Source organism: Apteryx mantelli, chromosome 6, assembly GCF_036417845.1.
Source record: "Apteryx mantelli isolate bAptMan1 chromosome 6, bAptMan1.hap1, whole genome shotgun sequence".
Lineage (NCBI taxonomy): Eukaryota > Metazoa > Chordata > Aves > Apterygiformes > Apterygidae > Apteryx > Apteryx mantelli.
The window spans coordinates 32,543,339-32,567,325 of NC_089983.1; the positions used below are offsets into that span (position 1 = coordinate 32,543,339).

The 23,987-nt window shown below is 66.8% G+C and overlaps 2 protein-coding genes across 3 annotated transcripts; both read left to right on the forward strand.

Annotated features, from left to right (window-relative positions):
- The first annotated feature begins 81 nt into the window (after window positions 1-81).
- Window positions 82-6,941, forward strand: DNPEP (aspartyl aminopeptidase). Its single transcript, XM_067299158.1, has 15 exons — window positions 82-118; window positions 777-864; window positions 1,060-1,148; window positions 1,332-1,445; window positions 1,849-1,974; window positions 2,676-2,806; window positions 3,175-3,259; window positions 3,740-3,847; window positions 4,063-4,140; window positions 4,506-4,589; window positions 4,875-5,035; window positions 5,190-5,229; window positions 5,669-5,770; window positions 6,188-6,355; window positions 6,818-6,941. Exons 1-15 carry the CDS (start codon window positions 113-115, stop codon window positions 6,866-6,868), a joined length of 1,431 nt encoding a protein of 476 aa, XP_067155259.1. The 5' UTR covers window positions 82-112; the 3' UTR covers window positions 6,869-6,941.
- Window positions 6,942-8,530: 1,589 nt separating this feature from the next.
- Window positions 8,531-23,955, forward strand: PTPRN (protein tyrosine phosphatase receptor type N). Of its 2 annotated transcripts, XM_067298560.1 has the most exons (23): window positions 8,531-8,657; window positions 10,702-10,752; window positions 10,966-11,079; window positions 11,372-11,477; window positions 11,763-11,961; window positions 12,174-12,495; window positions 12,731-12,847; window positions 13,024-13,058; window positions 13,178-13,464; window positions 14,085-14,171; window positions 14,343-14,422; window positions 14,712-14,776; window positions 18,855-19,067; window positions 19,185-19,394; window positions 19,483-19,630; window positions 19,866-19,939; window positions 20,236-20,313; window positions 20,709-20,828; window positions 20,905-21,071; window positions 22,637-22,690; window positions 22,890-22,954; window positions 23,090-23,163; window positions 23,279-23,955. In XM_067298560.1, the coding sequence occupies exons 1-23, from the start codon at window positions 8,555-8,557 to the stop codon at window positions 23,348-23,350; spliced, it is 2,841 nt and encodes a 946-aa protein (XP_067154661.1). In that variant the 5' UTR covers window positions 8,531-8,554; the 3' UTR covers window positions 23,351-23,955. The 2 variants fall into 2 exon arrangements, with proteins under 2 accessions (XP_067154661.1, XP_067154660.1); XM_067298559.1 differs by lacking the exons at window positions 10,966-11,079; window positions 22,637-22,690; window positions 22,890-22,954; window positions 23,090-23,163; window positions 23,279-23,955 and having other exon boundaries at window positions 8,544-8,657; window positions 20,709-20,910.
- The last annotated feature ends 32 nt before the right edge of the window (window positions 23,956-23,987 follow it).

Genomic DNA, 23,987 nt, shown 5'->3' on the forward strand with positions numbered 1-23,987 from the left:
GGCGCCGCCGCGGCTGCGCAGTGCGGGCGCCGCGGGCCGCGGGACCTCCGCGCCGCCAGGGGGCGCGCAGGGCGGGGCGGGGCCGCGGGGCGGGCGGAGCGTATCGGCGGCCATGCAGGTAGCGGGCGGGGGCGGCCTGCTCCGGCCGGCGGCCCGGGGGCTCCCGTGGCGGCCACCGCACCGGGGGGACGTTCGGGGCACTCTTATGTGGCGCACACAGCACCGGGGGGGATTTAGGGCACTGCTCTGTGGTGCGCGCAGCTCTGGGGGGGGGGGGGGGGTGCTCAGGACACTGCTGTGTGGCGTTCACAGCACGGGGGGGGGTGTTCAGGGCACTGCTGTGTGGTGTGCGCAGCACCGGGGGGGGGTGCTCAGGGCACTGCTGTGTGGCGTTCACAGCACGGGGGGGGGGTGTTCAGGGCACTGCTGTGTGGCGTTCACAGCACCGGGGAGGGTGTTCAGGGCACTGCTGTGTGGCGTTCACAGCACGGGGGGGGGGGTGTTCAGGGCACTGCTGTGTGGCGTTCACAGCACCGGGGAGGGTGTTCAGGGCACTGCTGTGTGGTGCACGCAGCACCGGGGGGGTGCTCAGGGCACTGCTGTGTGGTGCGCGCAGCTCCGGGGGGGTGTTCAGGGCACTGCTGTGTGGCGCGCGCAGCAGCGGGGGGGTGTTCAGGGCACTGCTGTGTGGCGCGCGCAGCACTGGCGGTTTGGGCGCTGGCTGATGCCTGCCATGACTTGCCTCCCCGTCCCCATCCCCATCCCCGTGCCCGCAGGCGGTGGCCAAGGGCTCGAAGCAGGCGGTGCAGGCGGCAGCCCAGGAGCTGGTGCGGTTCGTGAACCGGAGCCCCTCGCCGTACCATGGTAAGGGGCCGCGGGGCCCAGCCGTGCCGCGCAGGTGCCGGGGCCGCGGCGCCAGGAGCAGTGTCCCTGCATGCCCCTGCTTGCCCTGCTGCAGGGGGGGGAGGTGTTCGGGTAAGGGGGATGCCGGGGGCCCCGTGGTGGCAGGGACAGAGGCACGGGTCCCTGGCCCCGCCGTGATGGTGCCTCTTCCCGCAGTGGTTGCCGAGTGCCGGAGCCGGCTCCTGCAGGCTGGCTTCCAGGAGCTCAAGGAGACGGAGCACTGGGACATCCGGCCAGCGCACAAGGTGGGTGAGGGGCTTCGGCCGGCACCGGGGGCTGCCTGGGGCTGGGGTCTGCACCCCCCAGCTGCGCAGGGTGGCCAGGCGGGAGGCCTGGTTGCCGCTCCTCTTCTGCTGCGTCCTCAGTGGGGAAACTGAGGCAGGAGTGTGACTGGGGGCTGGCCCTGACCTCTCTCCCTCTACCCTCAGTACTTTGTGACCAGGAACTGCTCCACACTCATCGCTTTCGCCGTCGGGGGCCAGTTCCAGCCAGGGAATGGGTTCAGCCTGCTCGGGGCCCACACCGACAGCCCCTGCCTCAGGGTAAGACATGCCGCTGGGGCACCTTCCCCCGGGGTTGGGGCATTCCCTGGTGCCATCCAGCGTCGCTCCATGAGCAAGCACTACCCTGACTCCCCCCGTGCCCGCGTAACAAGTACGTAGTTAGAGTGACCCCAGCCCTGTCCTTACCAGCCCCTTTGCCTCCTGATTTTCCCCTGCCTCTCAGAGCAGTCACCTGGTGTGCCACCTAGCACCTGGTGTTGCCCCCCATGGAGATAGCTTGTTTCCCCTGCCCTACAGCGCCCCACAGCACCCACACTGATGGGATCACCAAGGCACCTCTGGGCATATTCTGCCTGCTGCCTGCTGGGTGCCCAGCCCTGGGGCCTCGTGGTGCCCACCACACCACCCTGCCAGCATCAGTGGTGTCTCTGCTCTCGCCCAGGTGAAGCGACGCTCTAAGCGGGGGCAGGTGGGCATGGTGCAGGTTGGCGTGGAGACCTATGGAGGGGGTATCTGGAACACCTGGTTTGACCGCGATCTCACCGTGGCCGGGAGGGTGATCATAAAGGTGAGCCTGGCTTGGGGTGAGGGGGTTTGTGAGTGGTCCTATACAGGGTCTGTGACTCCCACACAGAGTAGGACCCGCTCCCCTTTGACCTATCTGTTGTGCTCTGGGCTGGGAATTAGTGCTAGAACTCTTGCTTTGGCTCTGTGTCCTGCCCTCTGTGCTTGTGCCAGGCTGTACCCGTGGGTCTTTGAGACTGGTCCCATAAGCCTGACAGGTCTGCAGCCCTGCCAGGCACCCTGACACCTCAGACAACCTGGTGACCTGGAGTCCATGGACAAGTGATGCCAAGGCAGAGCGACCAGGTCTTTGCTGGCTGCAGAACTGCCCCATCTCGCTGTCACCCTGCCAGGTCTGTCCTTGGCCATCCCTTCTGCCAGTCACTGCACCCATCACTCTTGGGTGCTTGTTGTTTAAAATCCCAGGCCTTGGGGTGTCTGGTCGGGGTGGCCCCATCCTTATCCTGATCCATACCCAGCACTGCCCACACTCCAGCCTGGAGGTTATTTCCTTCAGTCAGCACCAAGGTGTGCACAGGGATCAGACCCATTATGGCCCTTCCCACCCTCTCTGCCTGTGACAGGGGTGCCAGAGCAGCCCTGCTGCGGTGCAGGCACAGTGTGGACACTGGCCGACGCAGGCATCTCTCTGTCCTGCAGACATGGCTCCGGCTAGGCTGCTGAGCAGTCCTTCTTGCATTTCAGAACCCAACCACAGGACGCCTGGAGCAGCACCTGGTATATGTGGAGCGGCCCATCCTCCGCATTCCCCACCTGGCCATTCACCTGCAGCGCAGCATCAATGAGAACTTCGGGCCCAACACCGAGCACCACCTGTAAGGCCTGGCTCGACCCAGTCCCCTGACCAGCCCTCTGGAGGGCTGGGACCCAGCTGGAGCGGTGCCCAGCTTCAGCTCTGGCCCTTTGGCAGCTAGTTGTTGCAATGAGCAGGTCTGCAATGGTTTTTCTCAATCCATTAGTCCCCCTGGGACACACTGCCAAGACTGGGGCTTGGGGGAAGATACTGAGGTGCCCTGAGGTGGCTCACAAAGGATTTATGCTTTGAATTAGGTGTGTCCTTGCCATATTCAGCATGGCAATCACTCCCTGGGGAAGCAAGGTGGGCACCCCAGGAGGGTTTTGTGTGTGACTCGTGGGAGAGGTGAGCATCATCCTGGGAGCTAACAGCACTGTCTCCCCACAGGGTTCCCATTCTGGCCACTGCTGTGCAGGAGGAGCTGGAAAAGGAGGTGCTCATGGAGGGCACACCTTGCGATGCTGCAGCCCAGGTGAGCTGGGCAACAAGGACTAGCGGGGGCTGTCGCTAAGATCTCACACTTGCCACCTTGTGATCTCCAGTCCTCAGGGCTTCCTGTCAGCAGGTTCCCCTTCCCCTTCTCCCTATTCAGTGCTGATGACCCCGCACTCCACCACACAGCCACATACACTTCGGGCATGCCCAGCCACCCCTCTATTCCCACCCCATCCTGCAGCCATGCTGTAGAGAGGGACACAATCCCCATAAAGTCATCACAGATGGCTCCCCCTTTCTCCTTGGGGAGACAGGGCAGGGGGAGGAGATCCGTGCAGTGGACAGAGAAGTCTGTGCTATCCTGTGTAGGGTGAGGGCATGAATGCAAGATGTGCTAGTAGGAGAGGGGACTGTGCCAGGATGAGTGAGGTGTGGGTCTGCTCTCCAAGCTGGAATGGAAGGTTTTCCCCTCTGCTGTGTGTCCCCAGCCCTGCCCCCAGCTCTGCTTTCTTCCCAGACAGAGCGGCACAGCCCTGCCCTGCTCTCCCTGCTCTGCTCCCAGCTGAAGGTGAAGCCAGAGCAGATCGTGGAGCTGGAACTATGCCTAGCGGATACACAGCCAGCGGTGAGTAGGAGCAGGAGCCTCCCACTGCCTGCACACAGCACGCTTGCAGGCTGGCACTTCCTGTGCCTGGGGATGCCAGGGCTGGGAGCTGAGGGGACTGAGAAAAGTCAGCCCCTGAGCAGACAGAAGTGGGGGGAGCGGGATGAGGACCCAGTGGTGGGTACCTTTGGTGACCCAAAGCCTGTGCCCTGCTGCTCATTTCTCTCTGCCTGCAGACGCTGGGTGGTGCCTTTGATGAGTTCATCTTCTCCCCACGCCTGGACAATCTGCACAGCTGCTACTGTGCCCTGCAGGTGAGTGGGAGGTAGAGGGGAGTCTTGGAGCCCCAGCATGGCCCCCACGTGCCCTGGCTCTGCTCAGCATGGCTGTGAGTTGCAGGAGGCTCTGTGTGTTGGCCTGTTCCTATGAGGTGGGTCTGGTTTGTCAGAGAATCTGGAGTTGGATGGGCGCTGCCCCCATGCTGGCTGTGTGGAGTCCCAGCAGCTCCTGTGGGCAGCTGTTGCTCTCGCTGGACCATGTGCACGTGTGTGTGCCTGCAACTCCCTCCCTTGGTGCTTTGGGCTCTCCTGGGGAAAAGCCCTGTCTGTGTAAGCGCTGAGCTTCCTGGGAGGGGATGGCAGCTCAGGCTGGCACCCTGTCTCCTCCTCTGCCCCTGCAGGCCTTGATCGACTCGTGCATGGCTCCCTCCTCCCTCAGCCAGGAGCCCAATGTACGTCTCATCGCACTCTATGACAATGAGGAGGTGAGTGAGGGGCATAGCCAGGCGGTGGCTGGCACAGGGAGGGCGCCTGTGTTCTTTGCTGGCCCTGGCAGTGAGTGGGAGAAGACGGATCCCAGGCCCCTGTGGGGCCAGATGGGGTTTGTTCATCCCAGTGTGAAGCATGGCCCAGGCCTGGCGGCTGGGGGAGGCTCCACTATGTTTGGAGGCCGCTGTACTGGCTGTGGGGAGCACCATGCCGCTGAGCTGGTGCTGGGAGTGGGCCAGGGGCTGCCCTGTGTAAGTTGTGCTGATAATACTCCCCGGCAGGTAGGGTCGGAGAGCGCGCAGGGTGCAGAGTCCCTGCTGACGGAGCTGGTGCTGCGCCGGATCTCGGCATCACCACAAAACCTGACAGCCTTCGAGGAAGCCATGGCCAAGTCCTACATGATCAGCGCTGATATGGCCCATGCTGTGCACCCTAACTATGTGTGAGTGATCTGAGTGCTGTCTTGAGCTGGGTGAGCCTGCCCTGCTGCCTGTGGGGATGTATCCCTGTTGCTCCCCAAGGAGCAGAGGCAGGGGAGTCTTTGCTGCAGTGGGGAGAGAGGGCTTTGGCATGAAACTCCTGTTTCTCTTTTGCAGAGACAAGCATGAGGAAAATCATCGTCCAGCCTTCCATAAGGTGAGGGCAGCCCTCCGCTCTGTGCCAGACCAGGCACCATCCATCTGTCCTGCAGTGGCGTAAAGTGCCCAGCCAGTCTATAGAGCACAGCCCCAGGGTGTGATTCAATAGCACTTGAACAGGACATGTTTGTCCTGCAGCATGATTTGGTCACTTCGCATGTCTGGTGTTAATCCATTTGGGACCATGGCCTCAACCCTGGAGTCCTTCCCTGAGTCAGCCCTAGCTCTGAGACTGGGTTGTCCCCAAGGGAGACCTGACCCTTGCAGGACCCTCATTCCCATGGATCACCCAGGGAAGAGAGAATGAACTGGTGGGTTGAGGTGGGATGATGTTTCTGCCTGAATCCCTGTGGGTCTCTCCCTGGGCATTGGTACTGCCAGACCATCAGTCTATCCCCCAGCCCAGTCCCGGGTCTTACAGTGCCTCCCTTGCACAGGGCCCTGTGATCAAAGTGAACAGCAACCAGCGCTACGCCTCCACTGCTGTCACCGAGGCAGTCATCCGGGACATCGCGGCCCGCGTGGGTGTTCCTCTGCAGGTGAGCAGGGCTGAGCGAGTGCGGTCCCTCGGTAAATGTCACCAGCTCACACCATGGCCTTGCACTTGAATGCTGGAGAGGGTGCTGGTAACAGAGGGGTAGGACCCGTGTTAGACCCCTGCCCCTTAGTTACTGTGTCTGTGCTCTCTGGGGTGTGTCATGCCTGCTGCTCCGGAGTCTCCAGCTCCTGGGGTTTTGGGGAGCAGGCTCAGGAACAGAAGGGAGGACAGGCCTACCCTGACCATGTTGCCTCTCTGGGGGACTTTGCACCAGGGTAAGGGGACTGCACTGCTTCTCTTGTCCCAGGTTGTCTCCCTTCAGATGCTCTCTGAATGCCCAGGCCTGGCTGGGACCCCTGTGGGAGGGTGGGTGCTGGGAGGCATCATGAGTAGCTGCTGAGGCCGTGTCCCCATGCAGGAGTTCATGGTGCGGAATGACACGCCGTGCGGCACCACCATCGGCCCCATCCTGGCCTCCCGCCTGGGGCTGCGCGTGCTGGACATCGGCTGCCCACAGCTGGCCATGCACTCCATCCGGGAGATGTGCTGCACCTCGGGGGTGCTGCAGAGCATCGCCCTCTTCAAGGTGAGCCGGGTCCCTGCCTGCCACCCCCTGCCGCATGCAGCAGGGCCCCGTCCCTGCTGCCCTGCCCCTGCATGCCCTGCCCTGGCATGTCACGTGCTCCTGCATCCCCATCCAGCCCCCATTTTTGGGGCTGGCCCCATCCACGTGCAGCCCTGCTGGGTTCCCCATCCCTCTCGGGCCGAGGCAGGTGCCGGGTGCTTCCAGATGTGCCCCTTCGCATCCCCACCATGTATCCCAGCCTTCCCTGGCAAGTGCCATCCCCAAATGGTTCCTATGGCAACCGGCGCTAGCCTTGAGTCAGTGATGGGTTACTATGGCGACACAGTCCTGCTCTGTGTGAGTAGCTGGCTGCTATGACGCCGCGCGTGTAACCCAACGGGGAGCCGCTGCCTGCCCCTGCTGCCTGTCGTCCCTGCCGGCACCGGACTTCCCAGCCCACCCTGATGCCCTGTCTCATTTCAGGGCTTCTTCGAGCTCCTGCCGGAGGTCAGCAGCAGCATGATGGTCGACTGAGCGCGGTGGGGAGGTAGTGGCTGCAGGGTTCAGCCCTGGGTACTGGGGCGATTAAAGCATCTCTGTCTTGTCAGCGAGTGGCTCCGTGTATGTTGCTGGGGGCAGAAGTGATGGACCCAGATCCCTGTGGGGAGCCCGAGCAATGCCATGCTGTGGGAGCCAGCACCCCAGAGCTACCGTTAGTGCTTTCTCCTGTGCCTTGGGGTCAGAAGTGGGACTCTTTTTCCCCACGCGCTGACCACTAGCTGCACCCTGAGGGCCAAGCTCAGTGAAGGGTGCTGGAAGGACTCAGCTCATGGACAGGGGACTGAGCTGCAGTGGGCAGCAAAGGAGCCTTCAGATAAACCAAGGTGGGTTTGTCAGTGTGGGCGCAGCCCTCTGCCCCCTCCTGCTCTCCCACTGCCTAGCTCTGCCTCAGTGCCCTGGGGTCCAGGCACTAGGATCTGGGAGATGGAGGGCAGAGGATGTCCCCTGGGTCCTGGAGGGCTGGAGCTTTCATCAATCCAGGGGGAAAGATAGGTGGGCTAGACCCATAGGCCCCAGCACTGAGCCTGTCCCGGTGTGTCTGGGGGCTGCTGTCAATGTCTGCATGGCGCTGTGATCCCTCTTCCAGCCCAGGAGCTGCATCCATCATGAGAATGGGGCAGGCGGCGTCTGCTTCAGCTCTGGCTGCTCCAGCTGCTTTGTGCCACAGAGCCCCTCTGCCTGGGGGCCCTGACCCTGGGGGCCCAGTGTGGGTGTGTAGGGAGCAGACCCTCTGAAAGCACCAGGCCCTGGAGGAAGGGGGTTGGATTTTGTGGGCAAGGCCCTGGGTCATCGCTTTTGGAGGGGGGAGGGAGCAGTGGGTATCTCCCTGGGGTGCCATGGGGCATTGTGATCCCTGAATGACCCCTGTGAGCCTCGGGCTGGTCCTCCCCGAGGCAGGGCTTGGGCAGGGCTCCCCTCTCACCCCGAGAGGGGAGCAGGAAGAGGGCCCGGGGGAACTCCGGGCTCTCCTCCCCAGACCTGGTGGCCTGGCAGCCCTGGCCGCTGTCCACGGGGGCCTGCTCTGCGCACCGCTGGGCCGGGCCGGGCTGAGCCAAGCCTGGGGGGGCTGGGGCCGCACGGCCTTGCTCGGGGGCATCCCCGTGCTCCCTTCCTGGGTGCGGGTGCCGGCAGGGAGTGGTGCCCAGGGCTCTGTGCTGGCAGGGCATGCGGGTTCCCCCAAACCGTGGCGCCTGCCTGGGCCACCCCTGCTGCCCCTGCGTGGGAGCTGTGTGAAGGTGTGTCCCTCTGCTCGTGGCTGATTGGTGGGTTCCTGAGGGGCGTGGCCCGTACTCTAGCCACTCCGGGCGCAGGGCTGGCCAGGGGCTGGAGGCGATTGGCGGAGCCCTGGCCAGCGCGGTGACACACCCACGGGGAGGGGCGTGGCTCGCCCTCCGGGGGGCTGCGATTGGCCCGGCCGCTGAGCGTCTCCCCGTGGAGCGCGACGCCATTGGCCGCTCCCTGCAGGGGCGAGCGGGGCAGAGCCCGGAGGGGGGGCGGTGGCTCGGGCTCTGATTGGCCGCTGAGCCGGGGGGCGCGCCGCGGCGGCGGCGGCGGGCGCGGCGCCATTGGCGGGGAGGCGGCGCGGGGCGGGGCGCGGCCGGTGGCGGCGGCGGCGGGGGCGCGGCCGGCGGTGCGCCATGGTGCGGCCGTGAGCGGAGCATGGGGCGGCGGCTGCTCCGGGCGCTCCTCTGCCTCCTCCTCGTGGCCGGCCGCGGGCTGCTGCGGGCCGGCGGCGCAGCCACCACCGCCGCCGCCACGCACGGTGAGCCGGGGCGGCGGGGCCGGCGGCCTCGGCACCGGGGCGCGGCGGCCCCGGGGACGGGGAGGGCCCTCGGGGCGGGGCGGGGGGGTCCTAGCGGCGGGTGGTGCTGCGCCGCTCACTCGGTGCCCCCGGGGAGCCGGGGCTGGGGGTCGCCTCCCTGGGGAGCGGCCCCGAGGGTGTCCCGGCGGAGGGGGGGCCCGCGTCGTCGGGGCGATGCTGTCACCGCTGTCGTGGACGTCTGTCACGGAGCGCGTCACGGAGCTGCAGGCCCGGCCCCCGGCTGCGAGCGGGCGAGGGCCTCCCGGCGGCGGCACCGCGGCGTGCGTCACCGGCACCGGCCCCTCCGCCGGCCGCGGGGGCGGCCCGGGCCGGGGATGCCTCCGCCCCGCTCACCCCGAGCGCTGCAGAGCCGGGCCCCGCCGTGCTGGCCCCGGGACACCGACCGGCCCGAGAGGCGCTGCGGCCCCCGGGGGGCCCGGCCCGGTTGGGCGGGACGGCGGGTGCCGTGGGTGCAGCTCGTCCAGAGCCCCCTGCCCGGCGGCGCCGCTCGGCCGCGGCACCGGGCGAAGCCGGCCCTGGGGCTGCCGGAGGGTGGCGGGCCCGACCCCGAGGGGGGTCCCTCGGGACCCCGGCGCCCTTTCGCCGCCCTTTCGCCGCCGGCCGGCCCCGCGCGGCGCGGCCCGGTACACGAGGGCAGGCCGGTGCGGCGGCGGGGCCGGGAGCCCCGCTTCGTCCTGCTGGGCGCATGGTCCCTGCCCCGGAGCCGGTGCGGGCAGCAGGGCTGCAGCCCCCCGCAGTGTCGCCGGCGGCCGCTGACTCACGGCCGGGGCCGCTGCCCCGCGCGGGGACCCCGGCGGGGGCAGACGCGCCGCGGGGCCGCCGGGCTGCAGCGGCCGGGCCGGTGGGCGCCCCTCGCTCGAGAGCGGCGGGACGGGGACGGCCGCGGCGGGGAGGGGCTGCGAGGGGGCTCTGCCCGCCCCCTGCCCCGGGGGTCGCCGCCGCCGCCGCGGGGGGCAGGCGGGCCCGGAGCGGCTGCGGCCGAGCCCTGCCCCGGGGAGCTGCCGGTGCCGGGCGGCTTCCCGGCCGCGCCGCTCCAGCACCGCGGACAGCGCCCGCCGCGCCCGGCCCGGGCCGCCCCGCGCCCGCCCTCCGCCGCGCCCGCCCCTCCTGCCCCTGTCCCGGTGCGGAGCGGCCCCGGGGGGGGCTGACCCCGGGCCCCCCCTTGGGTATCACCCCCCCCCCGCGGTTGTCACCCGTTGGCGGCGGTGTCCTGCGCCCCCCACGGGCTGGGTTCGCCCCCGCCCTGGGGACCTGGGGCAGCGCTGCCCGGGTTTCGGGGGGTCCATCCCCACTTGCCCCCTTCCCCTGCGGCGGGCTCGGCGGGCCCCTCCCTCCCCTCCCCCCCCCAGTTGTTTTCTCGTTCCTTCCTCGCCATCCGGGGCTGAGTCATCGCCTGCTGCCGTCTCGCTGCTGATGGGCTTGGACCGAGATGCAGGGGGGGGAGAAGGGGGAAGCCGCCCCCTGCCCAGGTGCTGCCCCCTGAAGGGAGTGGGGAGATCCTCCCCCCCCGCTGCACGTGTGATTTGGGGTCCCCCTTGCAGGGACAGTGGGTCCCCTGTGACAGGGTACAGGGCTGTGCCCCTGCTGTGTAGTGCCACGTGTGAGAGGTGAACAGACCCAGTCTTGCAGGTCTCTGTCCCCCCAGCCTTCCCTTCCTAACTGCTTGCACCCCCAAAAGCTCCAGGCTCTCTCCCTCCTCCCCAAGACTGGAAAGGGAGCTTTGCAGTGTCCCCTTCCTGGCTTTGGGGAGGGGGGGGAGCTTGCATGGAGGCCCTGCCTTGTGCTACCAGGCCTTGGTCCCCCAGCTCATATTGCACCCACCTCCCCCCCCCCCAGCACTTTCCTGAAGTGTAGAGGTCCCCAGGCAGCGTGCCTCTCCTGCTGGGGATGCACAAACCCTACTGGGGACACCCTTGCAGGCTGCTCTGGCCGTGCTGTGCTGAGCTGACTGTGCTGGGTCTATCTGTCTGTCTGTCCTTCTCAGGCTGCCTGTTTGACCGGAGGCTGTGCTCCCCCCAGGAGGTGTGTGTGCAGGGTAAGTGGCTGGTGGGGGGATCCCTTGTTTCTGCCCTTTTTGAGGTGGTGTGGGGGTGAAGGAGTGCCTTGCAGGGAAGCTCGAGGTGCAATTGGGGGGGGGGTCATGTCAGGAGAGAGGTGGAGCTGGGCCCAGAGTCCCTCGGCCCCTCTGGTGTTCATCCATCCTGCCTGGGAGTGCTGTGCCTGCCCCACTGCCTCCACTCTCTTGCAGATGGGCTGTTTGGGCAGTGCCAGGTGGGCTCCATGCAGGACAGACCCTACTTCCAGGTCACCTCGCCCGTGCTGCAGCGCCTGCAGGATGTCCTGCGGCACCTCATGGCACAAGGTGAAGGGGGAAGCATGGGGGTGGCAGAGGTGTCACTGTGGTCCCATGGGGAGAGGGTGTCAGGCAGCACTGCTTAGTGGCACTATTAGAAGCAGGGCCTTTGGGGTCCTGTTGGCCCAAGAGGCCAGGATGGGGTGGGATGAGGGTGGATCCAGACGATCCTGGGAGGAGTGGGATGGGGTCAGGACAAACCCAGGCTATGGGGCAGAGGATCAGGGTAGCCAGATACCAGTGCACTCTCCCCATGGTACCCAGGCCCCCTCCGTATCTAACAGGTCCCCTCCTGTGTTAGGGCTGTCGTGGCAGGACGGCATCACACAGTATGTGATCTCTCAGGAGATGGAGCGTATCCCCCGCCTCCGCCCACCACCCTCGCTGGAGCCCTCAGCCAGGGACAGGTAGGGCTGCTCCATCCCTCAGCCTGGAGAACAGAGCCACTCAGGCTCCTCCCCACGGCTGGGCTGAGGATGTTGTGTTGTGCCACCACTGGGTCCCCCACCAACACCCCCTTCCTGCTAGGCAGGGCAGGGAGGGTTTCAACCCCCAACTGGGGCTGGGACGGGGGGGGAACCTCCCTTTTGGCCCAACTCTGGAGCCAGGATCCCACCCTGCTGCCCCAGGGCTGGAGGGGGAGGAGCGGCCCCGTACCCAGGTGGGTGACCCCAGTGCTGTTTGCCTCCGAGGTTCCTGCCTCTCCGTGGCTCCCCCCGGAGAGCCCTGCACCCCGCAGACCCCGGCCTGCCAGCGGCTCAGCATCTGGGGCAGCCCCCACCGCTGCTGCCCTCCGCCCTGGTGCAGCGGTACCTGGAGCACCTCCTGCTGCCCCCGCCACCCCAGCTGGGCTACGAGGAAGCCCTGCTGCACCCCTACTCCTACCACAAGGTAAATAAGCGGTGGGGGCAAGCCTCTCTCCCAGCCAGATGCAGTGAGAGAGGTACAGATGGGCAGGAGAGCTGCTGCAATCCCAGCACCCTTGTTTTCCCTGGGCTGAGGGTGTCCCTGGTGCCCCCAGGCCCTGGAGACACACTGGGATGGGGTGACTGGGGCCCTGGGAGGTTTGACCCAAAGACAGGGCAGTTCTGTTTCGGTTGCAGTTTGGCTACCAGGATGGCACTCACCAGCTCCCCAGCACCTCAGCCAGGCAGAGCCCCGAGACCACCGCGCTGCTGGGCCGGGTCCCTGCCCAGGCCCTCTTTGGGGCTGGCCCTGTGCCCTCCTACGGCGGGCAGCCAGGAACGGACGGGGGGCATCTCTTCCAGGACTTGGGTATGCTATCCCTGCCCAGAGAGAAAGCCGGCCGCTCGGACTCTGCCACCACCAGGCTCCAGCACAGCATGCGGCTCCCTGATGACTTCAGGGACATGGAGAGAGAGCAGCCATCGGCCCTGGCTGCCCAGCCAGCCCCTGCACAGACAGGTAGCATGTCCTGCAGCCAGGCACCAGCCCTCATCCCCATTCTGTCCCCACAGCCATGTTCCTTGTGGTTCAGGCTCTCTCTCCTGCTTGGTTTTGTGCCTGCCTGCCCCTGGATGTGGTTTGTGGGCAGCATATTCCCCCAGACCCCACCAGAGACCTGCCCCAGGTGCTGCTTCTCGAGCCTGTGGTCCCTGTGCGGATGCAGGGCTCGACTTGATGCTGTGTCCTCTCACAGATGCTGCCCTGAAGAGACTGGCCTCTGTCCTGGCCAGCTATGGCCTGGGGCTGCCGGAGCTGAGTCCCCAGCAGCTGAGCAGCCTCTCCACCCTCCTCCAGCTGCTCCAGGGCCCTGGTGAGTGGGGGCACAAGGGACGGGGCAAGCAGGGAGCTTGCAGCCTGGCCCTGGCACACCATGTTTTGGGGTTGGGGGTTTTGTCTCTCCTTGGAACTGCCTCCCGGGCAGATTCCACATGAACTCTCCCTCTCTCTCTCTCTCTCTCTCTCTCTCTCTCTCTGTCTCCTTCCCAGGTGCCTCTGGCCCTGAGGCACCCGCAGCAAAGCGGGTAAGTTTGCACCCGGGTGGTGCTGTGCAGCAGGTGGGAGGCCTGGGTGTGCAGGGAGGGGCATGCAGCCCCCCCAGGGCTCCTCAGGGGTCACAGCTCCTCCCTTCCCCTCCCTCCAGGTGACCGAGGGGGAGATGCAGCATGGAGAGGAGCCAGAGCCCTTTTCTTCCACCATGCCTCCCCCCGAAATCCCAGCCAGCAGCTCCTCAGCAGATGGGCTGAGGGGCAGGGCAGGACACACGCCAGCCCCCCAGGCAAAGCCACAGCAGGGGCACAGTGGGGACATGCTCGGCCCTGGGAAGCTAGTCACAGTGGAGAAGAAGAGCTACACGGAGGCAAAGGATACTGGGGAGCAGCGGGGCATGCGGCCGGCTGATGAGTACGGCTACATCATCACGGACCAGAAGTGAGAGCCGGGGGTTGGGTGAGGCAGCATGTGTGTGTATGGAGGGGCTGTATCCCCTCTCCAGCCCCAGGTCCAGCTGCTCATGGCTCTCACATGCTCCACCAAAGCCTGTTTGAGTCTCCAGTGGGGTCAGCTCCCCCCATGCCCTCTTTGCCACCAGCTCTTTGATCTTCCTGCCGTGGGAGGGGAGGGCAGAGCGGTCACTGCTAGAAGTGGCTGCAGCTTGATCATGCTGCCCTATCTCTTGTCTCACTCCAAAGTCTCCCTCTCTTAGCCTAAGATAAGATTAGTTCACCAATGCAGGCTGGGACAGGCTCAGACATAGTCCTGCGGTCTCCATGCCAGACGAGCGTGTGCGCAACCACCTCTGTGCACACTTGTGTGCAAAGAAGGTCAGCTCACCCCCCACCACCATAAGCTCCATGCTCCCCCGGCTCTGCCTTGCCTCCTACCCCCTGCACGCCCCTCCAATCCCCCTGATGCCCTTCCAGCCAGCACGGCACTCACACCAGGGCCGGGGCTCTCCTGAGCCTGCCTGGACCCCTTCCCTAGGCCTGGGGGCTGCGCGTTCCCCTCTCGCCTCTGCAGCCGGTTCCTCAGCCTGTCTCTGCTCTCCCCAGGCCGCTGGGGCTGGCTGCTGGCGTGCGGCTGCTGGAGGTCCTCGCGAAGCGCGTGCACCTCTCCACCGCCAGCTTCATCAACATCAGGTGAGGGCAGTGGGGATGGCATGCAGGGTGCTGCGACTGCAGCCCTGTGCCACACAGCTTGGGGTTCCTGCCCTCGGCCGCCTCCCCAGGCGGGGGCACGGAGGGAACGGGCTATGGTGGGGTGGGCGCGGGGTCTGCGGTCCCCGGTCTCACTCTGTGTCCCTCCGGCAGCGTTGTGGGCCCCGCGCTCACCTTCCGCATCCGGCAGAACCCCCAGAACCTCTCGCTGGCAGACGTGGCCAGCCGGGCCGGTGAGTGGGGCTTGGGGCGGGGGTCCCCTGCTCCTGTCCCCTGCTGTGGGGTGCCCCTTCCCAGGGCCGGGGAGGAGAACAGCACTGGGAGGGCATGGTGGGAGGGCAGGGCTCCCCCCCCCATACACTCCAGTGCCGTTGCCTAAACTAGAGATCTGGCATGGGGTTGGGGCTGTCAGGGTGCCCCTTAGCTCTGTCTCAGGGGGTTTCCCCCCAGCCTGCTCTGGGAGGGCTGGGGACATCTCTTGGGAGGGGGAAAGCACCCTCCTGACTATCTCCCTGTCTGCAGAGCAAGTGAAGGCAGAGCTGGAGGCAGAGCTGGGCCTGAAGATCATGCAAACGGGAGTGGGACAGGTAAGAGCAAGGCGGATCCATCCCTCAGGGCTGAGATGCAGCATGTGCCTGGGGCAGCTGGGGACAAGTCCGAGTGTGCTGTGGTTCAGGGAAGTGTCCGGGAAGCATGCTGCATCCGAGCCCCTCGGGCGCGGGGGTCTTCCTGAGCAAACTGCCTCCACAGGTCTTGGGCAGCTGGGGAGCAGAGGGCTCTGGGAAGCTTTCAGGCTGGCGATGGGCCCCACATGAGACTGCAATGGGGGTTGCCATGCTGGGGGTGGGCTGTGATTATTTGGGGTGGGCTGGAGCAGGACCGCACGTGGGACTGTCCAGCAACACCTTCTACCCACCTGTGTGATGCTGCCCAGCCCAGATGCCTGCAGGCCCAGGGCCCTTGGTTGTGTTTAAAAAACAAGTGAAAAACCTCTGCAGGGTTTAAAGGCAGATCGGGAGAGGTCACCTGGAGGCTTCTCCCTCTATCCAAGATTGGGGCAATGGAAGTATGGGGTACTGCAGGCTGCACCCCACAGGGCTCATTTCCGCCCTCTGCTCCCTCCAGCCTGTGCATCCCGCATGCCAAGGCCTGGGCATCCCTGGGCTGTGCCCCAGAGACCGTGGCTCAGCAGGGGAATCACCGTCCCCCACCAGGGAATGGCAAAGCAGCCAAGGGCAGGGATGAAGCAGGAGCCATCTGCTCTGAGAGGGCTCCCCTGGGTCCCAGGAGTGGTGTCCCAGGTGGGGGACCAGGGCCCGGAGGCCATGGACAGGGGACCCAGACTTGCTTCCGTGTTCCCAGCTTGTGGAGGGGATGCAATGCCAGGATGAGGCCCGGGTGGAGGGTGCAGCACACCCCACTCCGGGTCCCCATTTCCCACCCTCCCTGCCCCATGGCATTAGCCTTGGGCAGGGAGGAGGGAAGTGGGGACATTGCAGGGAGGATGCCAGGGAGAAGGGGTGGCCCAGCCAGGGAGGCAACCTGTCTCCATCAGCAACATGTGGAGCGTCACTATGGCAACGCCTTTTGATGTGACAAGTGGCAGGAGCTGGGAGAGATGACGGAGGGGAGCTGGGAGAGATGACAGAGCAGGCGCTTAGAGGAGCCTGAAGCAGCTTCGCGAGCCCTCTTCTGCATGGACTTCTCTGATCTAGACCAGCTTGTGCCTTTCCGTGTTCCCCCTGCTCTGAACTCAGTGGGACCAGTGAAAGATTTGGGGAGGGAGCGATGTAGAGATAAGGGCTGCAGCTGGATCCTGCTTCAGTATCTCTTAGCCACTCAAGGCAGGGGTCCAAAAATGGGGCTGTTTGCACCACGCACGCCGCAGCTGAGATGCAGGTAATCTCCTTGGGGAGGGGTGGTGGAGGAGCAGGGCCTGATTAGCAAAAAGCCATGGACACCCCCACCATGTCCCTTTCTGCAGCCCCCTCCTGCACACCCTGTACAGGATGAGGGTGCTGAGAGCTAAGGGGGTGCATGAAGCCTGTCCTGGCTGCTCCCTCGGAGAGGGGCTGTGGGTGACCAGGGGCTCCTCCGGGTAGCCATCCTCCAGGGTGGGGGGACAGCAGGGCCCAGATGAGCCTTGGGAGGTCTCTTTTACCCCCCCCCCCCCCCCCCGCCCAGCCCTGCTGATGTCCCCAGCCCTTCTGGCACCTACAGGGCCACAGAGGTGTTTCCGCGTGGGGTGCCGTGGGGGAGCGGGGAGATGCTAGCCTCCGTCTGGTCTCTCCAGGGGCTTTCTGCCCCGGCTGGCTTTGTGCTGAGGGAGGGAGCTGGTGGATACATCAGTGTGTCTCCCCTATGCTGTCAGATGTGACGTACATGGAGTGGGAAACTAGGGAGGCCTTTCCAGGCATGGCAGAGGAGCTGCGCTAGGGGAGCAGGGTGGCCTCGGAGACGTGGGCATGGCACAGCCATCTCCCCACACCTGGCAGCTGTCCCTCGGGCTGAGGGTGTCCTGTGGGTTTGGTGTGCCCAGGGCGCCTCTGTCCTGCTGGCGCCCCAGGCTGGACTTTTCTTCCTCGCGGCTTTTGGATCGGTCTCGTGTGTAGTCCCTGCAGCAGGGAGAAACTTTAGCCCTGTTTCCTGGGCAGTGTCTCTGGCAGGCTCCTGCCCCTTCCCCACCGCTCTGTGGGGGAGCAGAGCCCAGGGAGGCGCTGGGTGGGTTTGCCCTAGCGGTTCAGGCTGGCGGCGCGTTGCGGTCCGGGGCCAGCCGCCCCTCTGCGGGAGCTGCATCTAGGGTGATGCTGGCAGAGCAGGGAGTCTCTGGTGCCTGGCTTTTGGCAGTGCCAGGGCTACGGGCAAGTCGGGAGGCACCAGAGCTATGTGGTCTCTGGGACGCAGAACCCCAGGGCAGGACAAAACGATGAGCTGTGGCTGCAGCGTCCCACTGCTGGGGGGGGGGGGGGCACAGACCTTCTTGCACTTGCTTTGGGGGAGGTGCTGCAGGGAGCAGGGCATCTGGTGGCAGCAGGTCCTTGCCGGGGGCCAGCTGTGCCCGAGCCACTGTGGGAGACGTGCCGCTGGGCCGGGGGCAAAGCTGCAGCAGCCCTGCAAGCCGTCGGTGCCGGGGACTGCAGGCTGTTCAGTCCCACGGAGAGAGGCAGGGCCAGTCCAAAGCTGGTGGGGGCAGATGTGGGCTGGGGGGTCCCGCAGCGCCCAGGCCGCTCTGCAAGGGTCTCCCAGCCAGGTGGCCTGAGCCGGGGGGAGCGCACTGAGGGTGAGGGCTGCTGCCCTCAGTACGCCGGGCCTGGCAGCGCCCCATGGGCAGGGGCAGAGCCGGTTGGGGGCCCCGAGGTGTTGGGGCAGGAGGCTGGCGCCCGTGGTGCAGGCAGCAGGGGCCCCTGGGGACCCTGCCCCGAGGCGGGGGCATCCCCACGCAGGGTAGGCGATGATGATGATGATGATGATGATGATGACGACGCAGCATCCCCTGGGTAACCTCATCGGGCCTGCGGCCAATGGGAGGCCGTCATGATGAGGTAATGCACGGCTCCGGCGCCTCATTGGGCGTGGGGGGGCTCAGTGGCGGGGCTGCCCCCCACATCCCTGGGGCTGGCCAGGCTGGGGGCCCTGCAGGGGCTGCGGGCACCATCCTGCCCACCAGCTGCCCCAGAGCTGGGGCAGGGTCCTCCAGCATCTGAGCCCTGCAGGGACTGAGATCCAGCGAGGGCTCAGCACCCTCCTGTCCCAGCATGGGAACACGCATGGATCAGGCCCTGCTGCTTCCCCAGCCCTGGGAAGCAGCTGAGGACACTGATGGGAACAACCCACAGCCCTTTGGGGCCAGCCTGACCAGTCCCAGAAAGACAAGTAGGGCAGTGGCCCCAGAGGAGAGAGGGTGCAGGGGGGCGTAAGTCCCATCGAGCGGGGACACGCTTGCAGCACCCCCCCATGACAGAGCAGGGAGAGCGTGGGGAGGCACGAAGCATGTGTCCTGCGGAGAGACAGCCCCCTTTGGGGAGGTCCCCCAGGAGCTGCCTTCTGCGAGAGCTGCCCTGATGCCCTGTGAGCCCCGACGGGCGCTGGAGAACGAAGGGCTGCCAGCGAGACAGGGTGAAAGCGCAGGGCAGAAATGCACCGCTGGGGGGGGGGGGGGGGGTCCTGGCTGGCTGCTGGGCCCCCAGGCAGATGGGGGACTCAGCCGGGGCCCTAGTCCAACCCGGGCTCCAAGGGGGCCCTGTCTGCCCTGCCCCAGGAAAGGGGGCAGCCTGGGCCGGGGGTGCCCCAGGGTGCTGGGAAGTGGCTGGATGCTGCTGCCTTGGCTTGGCAAAGCTCCGCATCCCCCTGCAGCCCTGGGTGTCCTTGCTCTGGTTTAGCCCCAAACAATCCCAAATGTGGTGCAGAATGGGGTTCCCCCTGCCTTGGGGCTGCCTGACATGTCTGGACCCCTTCCCTAGGGTCCCCCACCTGGTGTCCCCATCCTGGCAGGGTGGCATGGCCCCGTTGCCTTGATAATGCCCGTTCTTGGGTACCCTGCTGCGAGGAAGGAGGGAGCTGTGCCCACTTCCATGGTGACCTCCAGATGCTCTGCCCCCTTGCGCCCCCCCCCCCCCACCTCGGGTGCAGATGTCCCTGTTAACCCTTGCTCTGCTCTGCCCCCAGCGAAATGAGGCTGCCACCTACCCGCACCCCTCGCGCTTTGGGGACAGCTTCCACTCAGTGCTGCTCACCTTCATCGCGCTGGCCTGCGTGGCGGGCATCACCATCGCGGCCGCCGCCGCCTTCTGCCTGCGGCACCACGCCAAGCAGCGGGAGAAGGAGCGCCTGGCCGCCCTGGGGCCCGAGGGCGCAGCCGACAGCACCTTCGAGTACCAGGTAGGGCTTTGCCGCCCTGCGGGACGTGGCGCAGCCACGCGGGTCGGGTGGCGAGGGCACGGGGGGGGGGGGGGGGTTGGCGCTGTCATGGCTCAGGGGCCTGGCTGCGGTCCCCAGGAGCTGTGCCGCCAGCACATGGCTGCCAAGTCGCTCTTTGGCCGTGCGGAGGCCCCTGCGGCGCCGGCGGAGACCTCGCGGGTCAGCAGCGTCTCGTCCCAGTTCAGCGATGCCCCGCAGCCCAGCCCCAGCTCCCACAGCAGCACGCCGTCCTGGTGCGAGGAGCCCGTGCAGTCCAACATGGACATCTCCACCGGACACATGATCCTGGTGAGCCACCCTGGCGGGGAGGCAGCCCCTCGCCCCAGCCTCCCGCAGCGCGCCGGCTCCTGGGGTGACCCCTGCGCCTCTCCCCCAGGCGTACATGGAGGACCACCTCCGCAACCGGGACCGGCTGGCCAAGGAGTGGCAGGCTCTGTGTGCCTACCAAGCTGAGCCCAACGTCTGCTCCGTTGCCCAGGGCGAAGCCAACCTGAAGAAGAACCGCAATCCGGACTACGTGCCCTGTGAGCATCCCTGCCGCCCTGCCCGAGGCACCCGCTCCCAGGCCCTCGGCGGGGAGGGTGCGCGGGGCACTGGGACGTGCAGGGCTGCTGCAGGCCAAGGCAGGCTGCAGGGCAGTTTTGCCCCCAGCTGGACCTGGAGCATGGTGGAGGCCCTGCTCTGGCTGGGCCCTGCCTCCCCCGGGAGCTCACAGCCTCCCTCGGGAGCTCACAGCCCTCCCGGGCTCTGTTTCCCCAGACGACCACGTGCGGATCAAGCTGAAAGCTGAGAGCAACCCTTCCCGGAGTGACTTCATCAACGCCAGCCCTATCGTGAGTGCTCACCATGGGATCCCGCTCTGCCACGCGCTCAGACCCAGACTGGGCTCCCCCCTCTCCGAGATTGAGCCAGACTGAGCTCACAGCCACGTGGGCTACCCCAGGATGCGCCTGCCCTGTTGCGCAGATGTAGTTAAATCCATTTCCCTCCTGTGGCAACCAGCAGTTCCTCTCCAGCAGTCTGCTTCAGGCCTGTGGCCCCTAGAGCATCCCCCTGCTCCCCCCCAGTGGCACAGACCCCCTGTTCCAAGAGCGCGCACAGTCTGACCCCCCCCCCCTTCCCACTCCAGATCGAGCACGACCCGCGGATGCCAGCTTACATCGCCACACAGGGGCCACTGTCCCACACCATCGCTGACTTCTGGCAGGTGAGCGCCAGCACATCGGGGGAGAGGATGCCACCCTGGCACGCATGCCCTGGGACCCAAAGCTGGGACTCCTGCACCCCTCTGGGGCGATGGGTGGGGGTCCTGCCTGCTCCCCATGGCATGCCCTGCTGCTGCCCCAGCTCCTTCCACCGCAGTCCCAAGTGTGACGTCTCCTGGCCTGGCCCCTGGCACATGGGTCGCCCCTTGGCCCCTCCAGGGTGCGTCCAGGTGTGCGGGGCATGGCGCGGGGCTTGCACCCTTCCCCAGAGACTGGATCCTGCCCAGCCCTGGCAACGCACCCACTCCCATGGGCCCTGGGAGCTTGGCCATCCCTCTTGCCCCCCCACCATCCAGGAGGGTGCCCCATGCTGACAGCCACGGTGCCTTGCGTGCAGATGGTGTGGGAGCACGGCTGCACTGTCATCGTCATGCTGAGCCCGCTGGCCGAGGACAGCGTCAAGCAGTGTGACCGCTACTGGCCGGACGAGGGCTCCTCTCTGTACCACATCTATGAGGCAAGTGCAGGCCTGCGGCTGGTAGCCCCGGGCAGGGGCTGGCAGTAGCTGATGGCTCCAGGCCTCTCTCCGGCAGGTGAACCTGGTCTCTGAGCACATCTGGTGCGAGGATTTCCTGGTGCGCAGCTTCTACCTGAAGAACGTGCAGTCGCAGGAGACCCGCACGCTGACGCAGTTCCACTTCCTCAGCTGGCCGGCCGAGGGCATCCCCGCCACCACCCGGCCCCTCCTCGACTTCCGCAGGTGAGCGCTCCTGCCTCGGGGACCAGCCCCGCGCCCGCTCTGAGCGGGGGGGCTCTGCTCGGCACCCGACGGGGCAGGGCGGCGTGGTGGTGCCAGGGCCACGGGTGCTGGCAGCGACACGGAGCACGGGGGACCACGGACAGGAGGTCCCCGGGTGGTGTGATGTGGGCGGACCGGCTGAGGGACGCGGGGATGCCGTGGGAGGGGAGGAGCGGAAGAAGCGGGCTGGGGGTCCTGGCCAGCCTGTGACGAGGTCTGGCAGAGCTGGGTGGGCAGGCTGCCTCCAGCTGCGGCATCCAGAGGCTGCTGGGCTTTGGGGCAGCACGGTGCCCTGCTCAGGAGAGCCGTCAGGCAGCTCTGGTGAGGGGGAAACGGTGCCTTCTCCCAGGAGCTGGGACGGGGTGGCACAGCCTGGCACCTGCCAGCTGTGGGTGCAAGAAGGAGCCCCCGGAGCCAGCCTTGAACAGCTGGTCCCGTTGCTCCCCACGCTGTAAAGCTGGCCAGGGGTCCCCGGGAAGAGGGCCGCTGGGCCAGGACTGCTCCCGGGGCGTTTCCAGGCCATGCCCGCTGGGGGTCGGGTCGCTGGGCGGCAGCTTGGTGCAGGGAGCCGGGCTCCCCCCAGGCGGCTGAATCGGCCCTGCTCCTGCCGAGCCGTGCGGGAGGCAGCTTGTGCACAGCCCTGGAGCCGAACCGCTTGGCTGGTGGGGCTGAGGGGGGCACGGCACGGCCGTGCCGCGGGGCAGGGCTTGCTGCGGTCCTGCCCTGCCTGCCCCGTCCCCCCGGCGCAGATAACGGCGCTCCCGGAGCCAGCGCCGGCCCTGCGGGCTCACTGCGGCTTATCTGCGGCCAGGCAGGCTCCCGCGGGGGGCTGCGGGCCCCCGACGGGGGGCGAGGAGGCCGGCCGGCCACCGGGGCCAGGGACCCTGCTGAGGGCACCACGGGGGTCTCTGAGCACATGGCCCTCCCCTCCGCCCCGCTCACGCGCTCTCTGTCGCTCTGTCTCTCTCTCTCTCTCTCTCTCGCAGCTGCCGGCGTCATTTTTGTGATTTGCAGCTAGTAATCTGGCTCCAGTTGCATAGTCACAAAAGTGATCGTTGGCAGCCGTGCCTGCTGCATGGAGCATGCCGGGAGCCGAGCCGGGGCCTGCCCCCCCGCTTCGCGCCCGCCGGACCAGCGCCAGCCCCCTCCTGCCCGCCAGCCCCGGCCCCAGCCCGCCAGGGCTCCCGGCGCTGCGCCCTCCCCAGGCTGGCGGCAGCCCCGGCCCCGCTGGGCAGCAGTGTCGAGTCTGGCTCCTCTCCCTGCCCCGGAGCCCCTTTCCACACAGGGGTCCCATCCCATTCCTGGCCTTTCCTGCCCTGTGGCAAGCTGGTGCTGCCCTCCGCACCGGGGCAGCCCGGTGCAACGGGGGAGGCTGCAGGAGCCTCTGCCGGAGCCCCTCGGGGCCACGTCGCAGGGCCCCCACTGCCCACCCCGCTCGCTCCGGCATGGTGAGGGGGCACCCATGCCGCCCGTCCCCGGCAGAGCAGGGTGCCGCATCACTGATCTGCTCCCTCTTGTCCTTGCAGGAAGGTGAACAAGTGCTACCGGGGTCGCTCCTGCCCCATCATCGTGCACTGCAGGTATCACAGGGGATGCGGGTGCACATGGGGCTCTGCCCCTGCCATGGGGCAGGCTGGGGGGCTGCGGGGCAGGGAGCCACAGGGACCTGCTGGCCGGGGGCAGGTTGTGATCTGGAGTGGCCCCCAGCCTGGCCTCCCCGTTGCTCGCCACTGTTGGGACCCCCTGTCCTCCCCTGATACAAGTACCTGCGTCTTTCAGTGATGGTGCAGGCAGGACTGGGACCTACATCCTTGTCGACATGGTCCTGAACCGAATGGCCAAAGGTGAGTGTGGCACTGCAGGTGGCACCACTTCAGCCCATCCCTGCTTTTGAGGATGCATCCTTGGACCCCCCCCCCCCCCCGGACCCCACCGCAGTGCTTGTCTGCAGCCCTGACCCCACTCTTGCTCTGCCCTAGGTGTGAAGGAGATAGACATAGCTGCTACGCTGGAGCACATCCGAGACCAGCGGCCCGGCATGGTGCAGACCAAGGTACCCCCCCCCCGACACCCCCAGGCTCTGCCCAGGCTGGTGCCCCCCTCCCTCCCTGGGTCCCTGTGGTGGCAGCAGTGCTGCAGGGGCCCCACGCTGCGCTCTCCTCCCCCAGGACCAGTTTGAGTTTGCACTGACCGCCGTGGCTGAGGAAGTGAACGCCATCCTGAAGGCACTGCCCCAGTGATGGCGAAGACCCCCCCGTCCCCGTCCCCCCTCGTCTCCTCCCGGCCCTGCCGTTCCCCTGCCCTCTGGCTTCGAGCACTCTCCTCGCCCTGCCCGCGGGGCTGCTTGCCCCATGAGACGCTGTCTGTGCTGCTGGCTCTGCCCCCTGTCCCTCCCCGGGCGCCGCTGCCCCTCTCCCGGGGGCCCATGGGGGCCAGCCCCTCTGCGCGCACACGCGTGTGCTGCGGCGCATGGTGCGCAGCTCCCCTGCTGCAAGGGTGGGGGGCAGGGCTCGTGTCCTGGCCCCCGCAGAGGGGGGCCGGGCTCGTGTCCTAGCCCCCGTGGAGGGGGGGCCGGGCTGCGCTGCCGGGAGTGTGGGGACAGGCCCCCCTGCTGCCCTGCACGTGCTCCTGTCCCTCCCTGTGCCCAAGTGGGGGACGCAGCAAGTGGGGGGCACCCTGGCCCCCACCGGGGACGGCTGCATGCAGGGGAGCCCTGGCCTGGCCCATGTCCCCCCCCTCCGTGTCATCCCAGCCTCGTCACTCGAGCAGAAGAGAAATTTCTAGAGAAATATAATTTTGTATCTTGATGTGAATAAAGTTCTCGTGTCGCGTTTGTGCAGCTGCAGCCGGGCCTGGCCTCTGTCTGTGGGGGGAGAG

What these genes read in the sequence shown, in the direction of transcription:
- DNPEP (XM_067299158.1), top strand. An exon ending in GAGCCCCTCGCCGTACCATG is followed by an intron (nt 865 to 1,059) that starts GTAAGGGGCCGC and finishes CTCTTCCCGCAG; the next exon opens with TGGTTGCCGAGTGCCGGAGC. An exon ending in GCGTGGGTGTTCCTCTGCAG is followed by an intron (nt 5,771 to 6,187) that starts GTGAGCAGGGCT and finishes GTCCCCATGCAG; the next exon opens with GAGTTCATGGTGCGGAATGA.
- PTPRN (XM_067298560.1), top strand. Translation starts at nt 8,555, where the DNA reads ATGGGGCGGCGGCTGCTCCGGGCGCTCCTCTGCCTCCTCCTCGTGGCC. An exon ending in ACCCCTACTCCTACCACAAG is followed by an intron (nt 11,962 to 12,173) that starts GTAAATAAGCGG and finishes TTTCGGTTGCAG; the next exon opens with TTTGGCTACCAGGATGGCAC. An exon ending in CAATCCGGACTACGTGCCCT is followed by an intron (nt 19,631 to 19,865) that starts GTGAGCATCCCT and finishes CTGTTTCCCCAG; the next exon opens with ACGACCACGTGCGGATCAAG.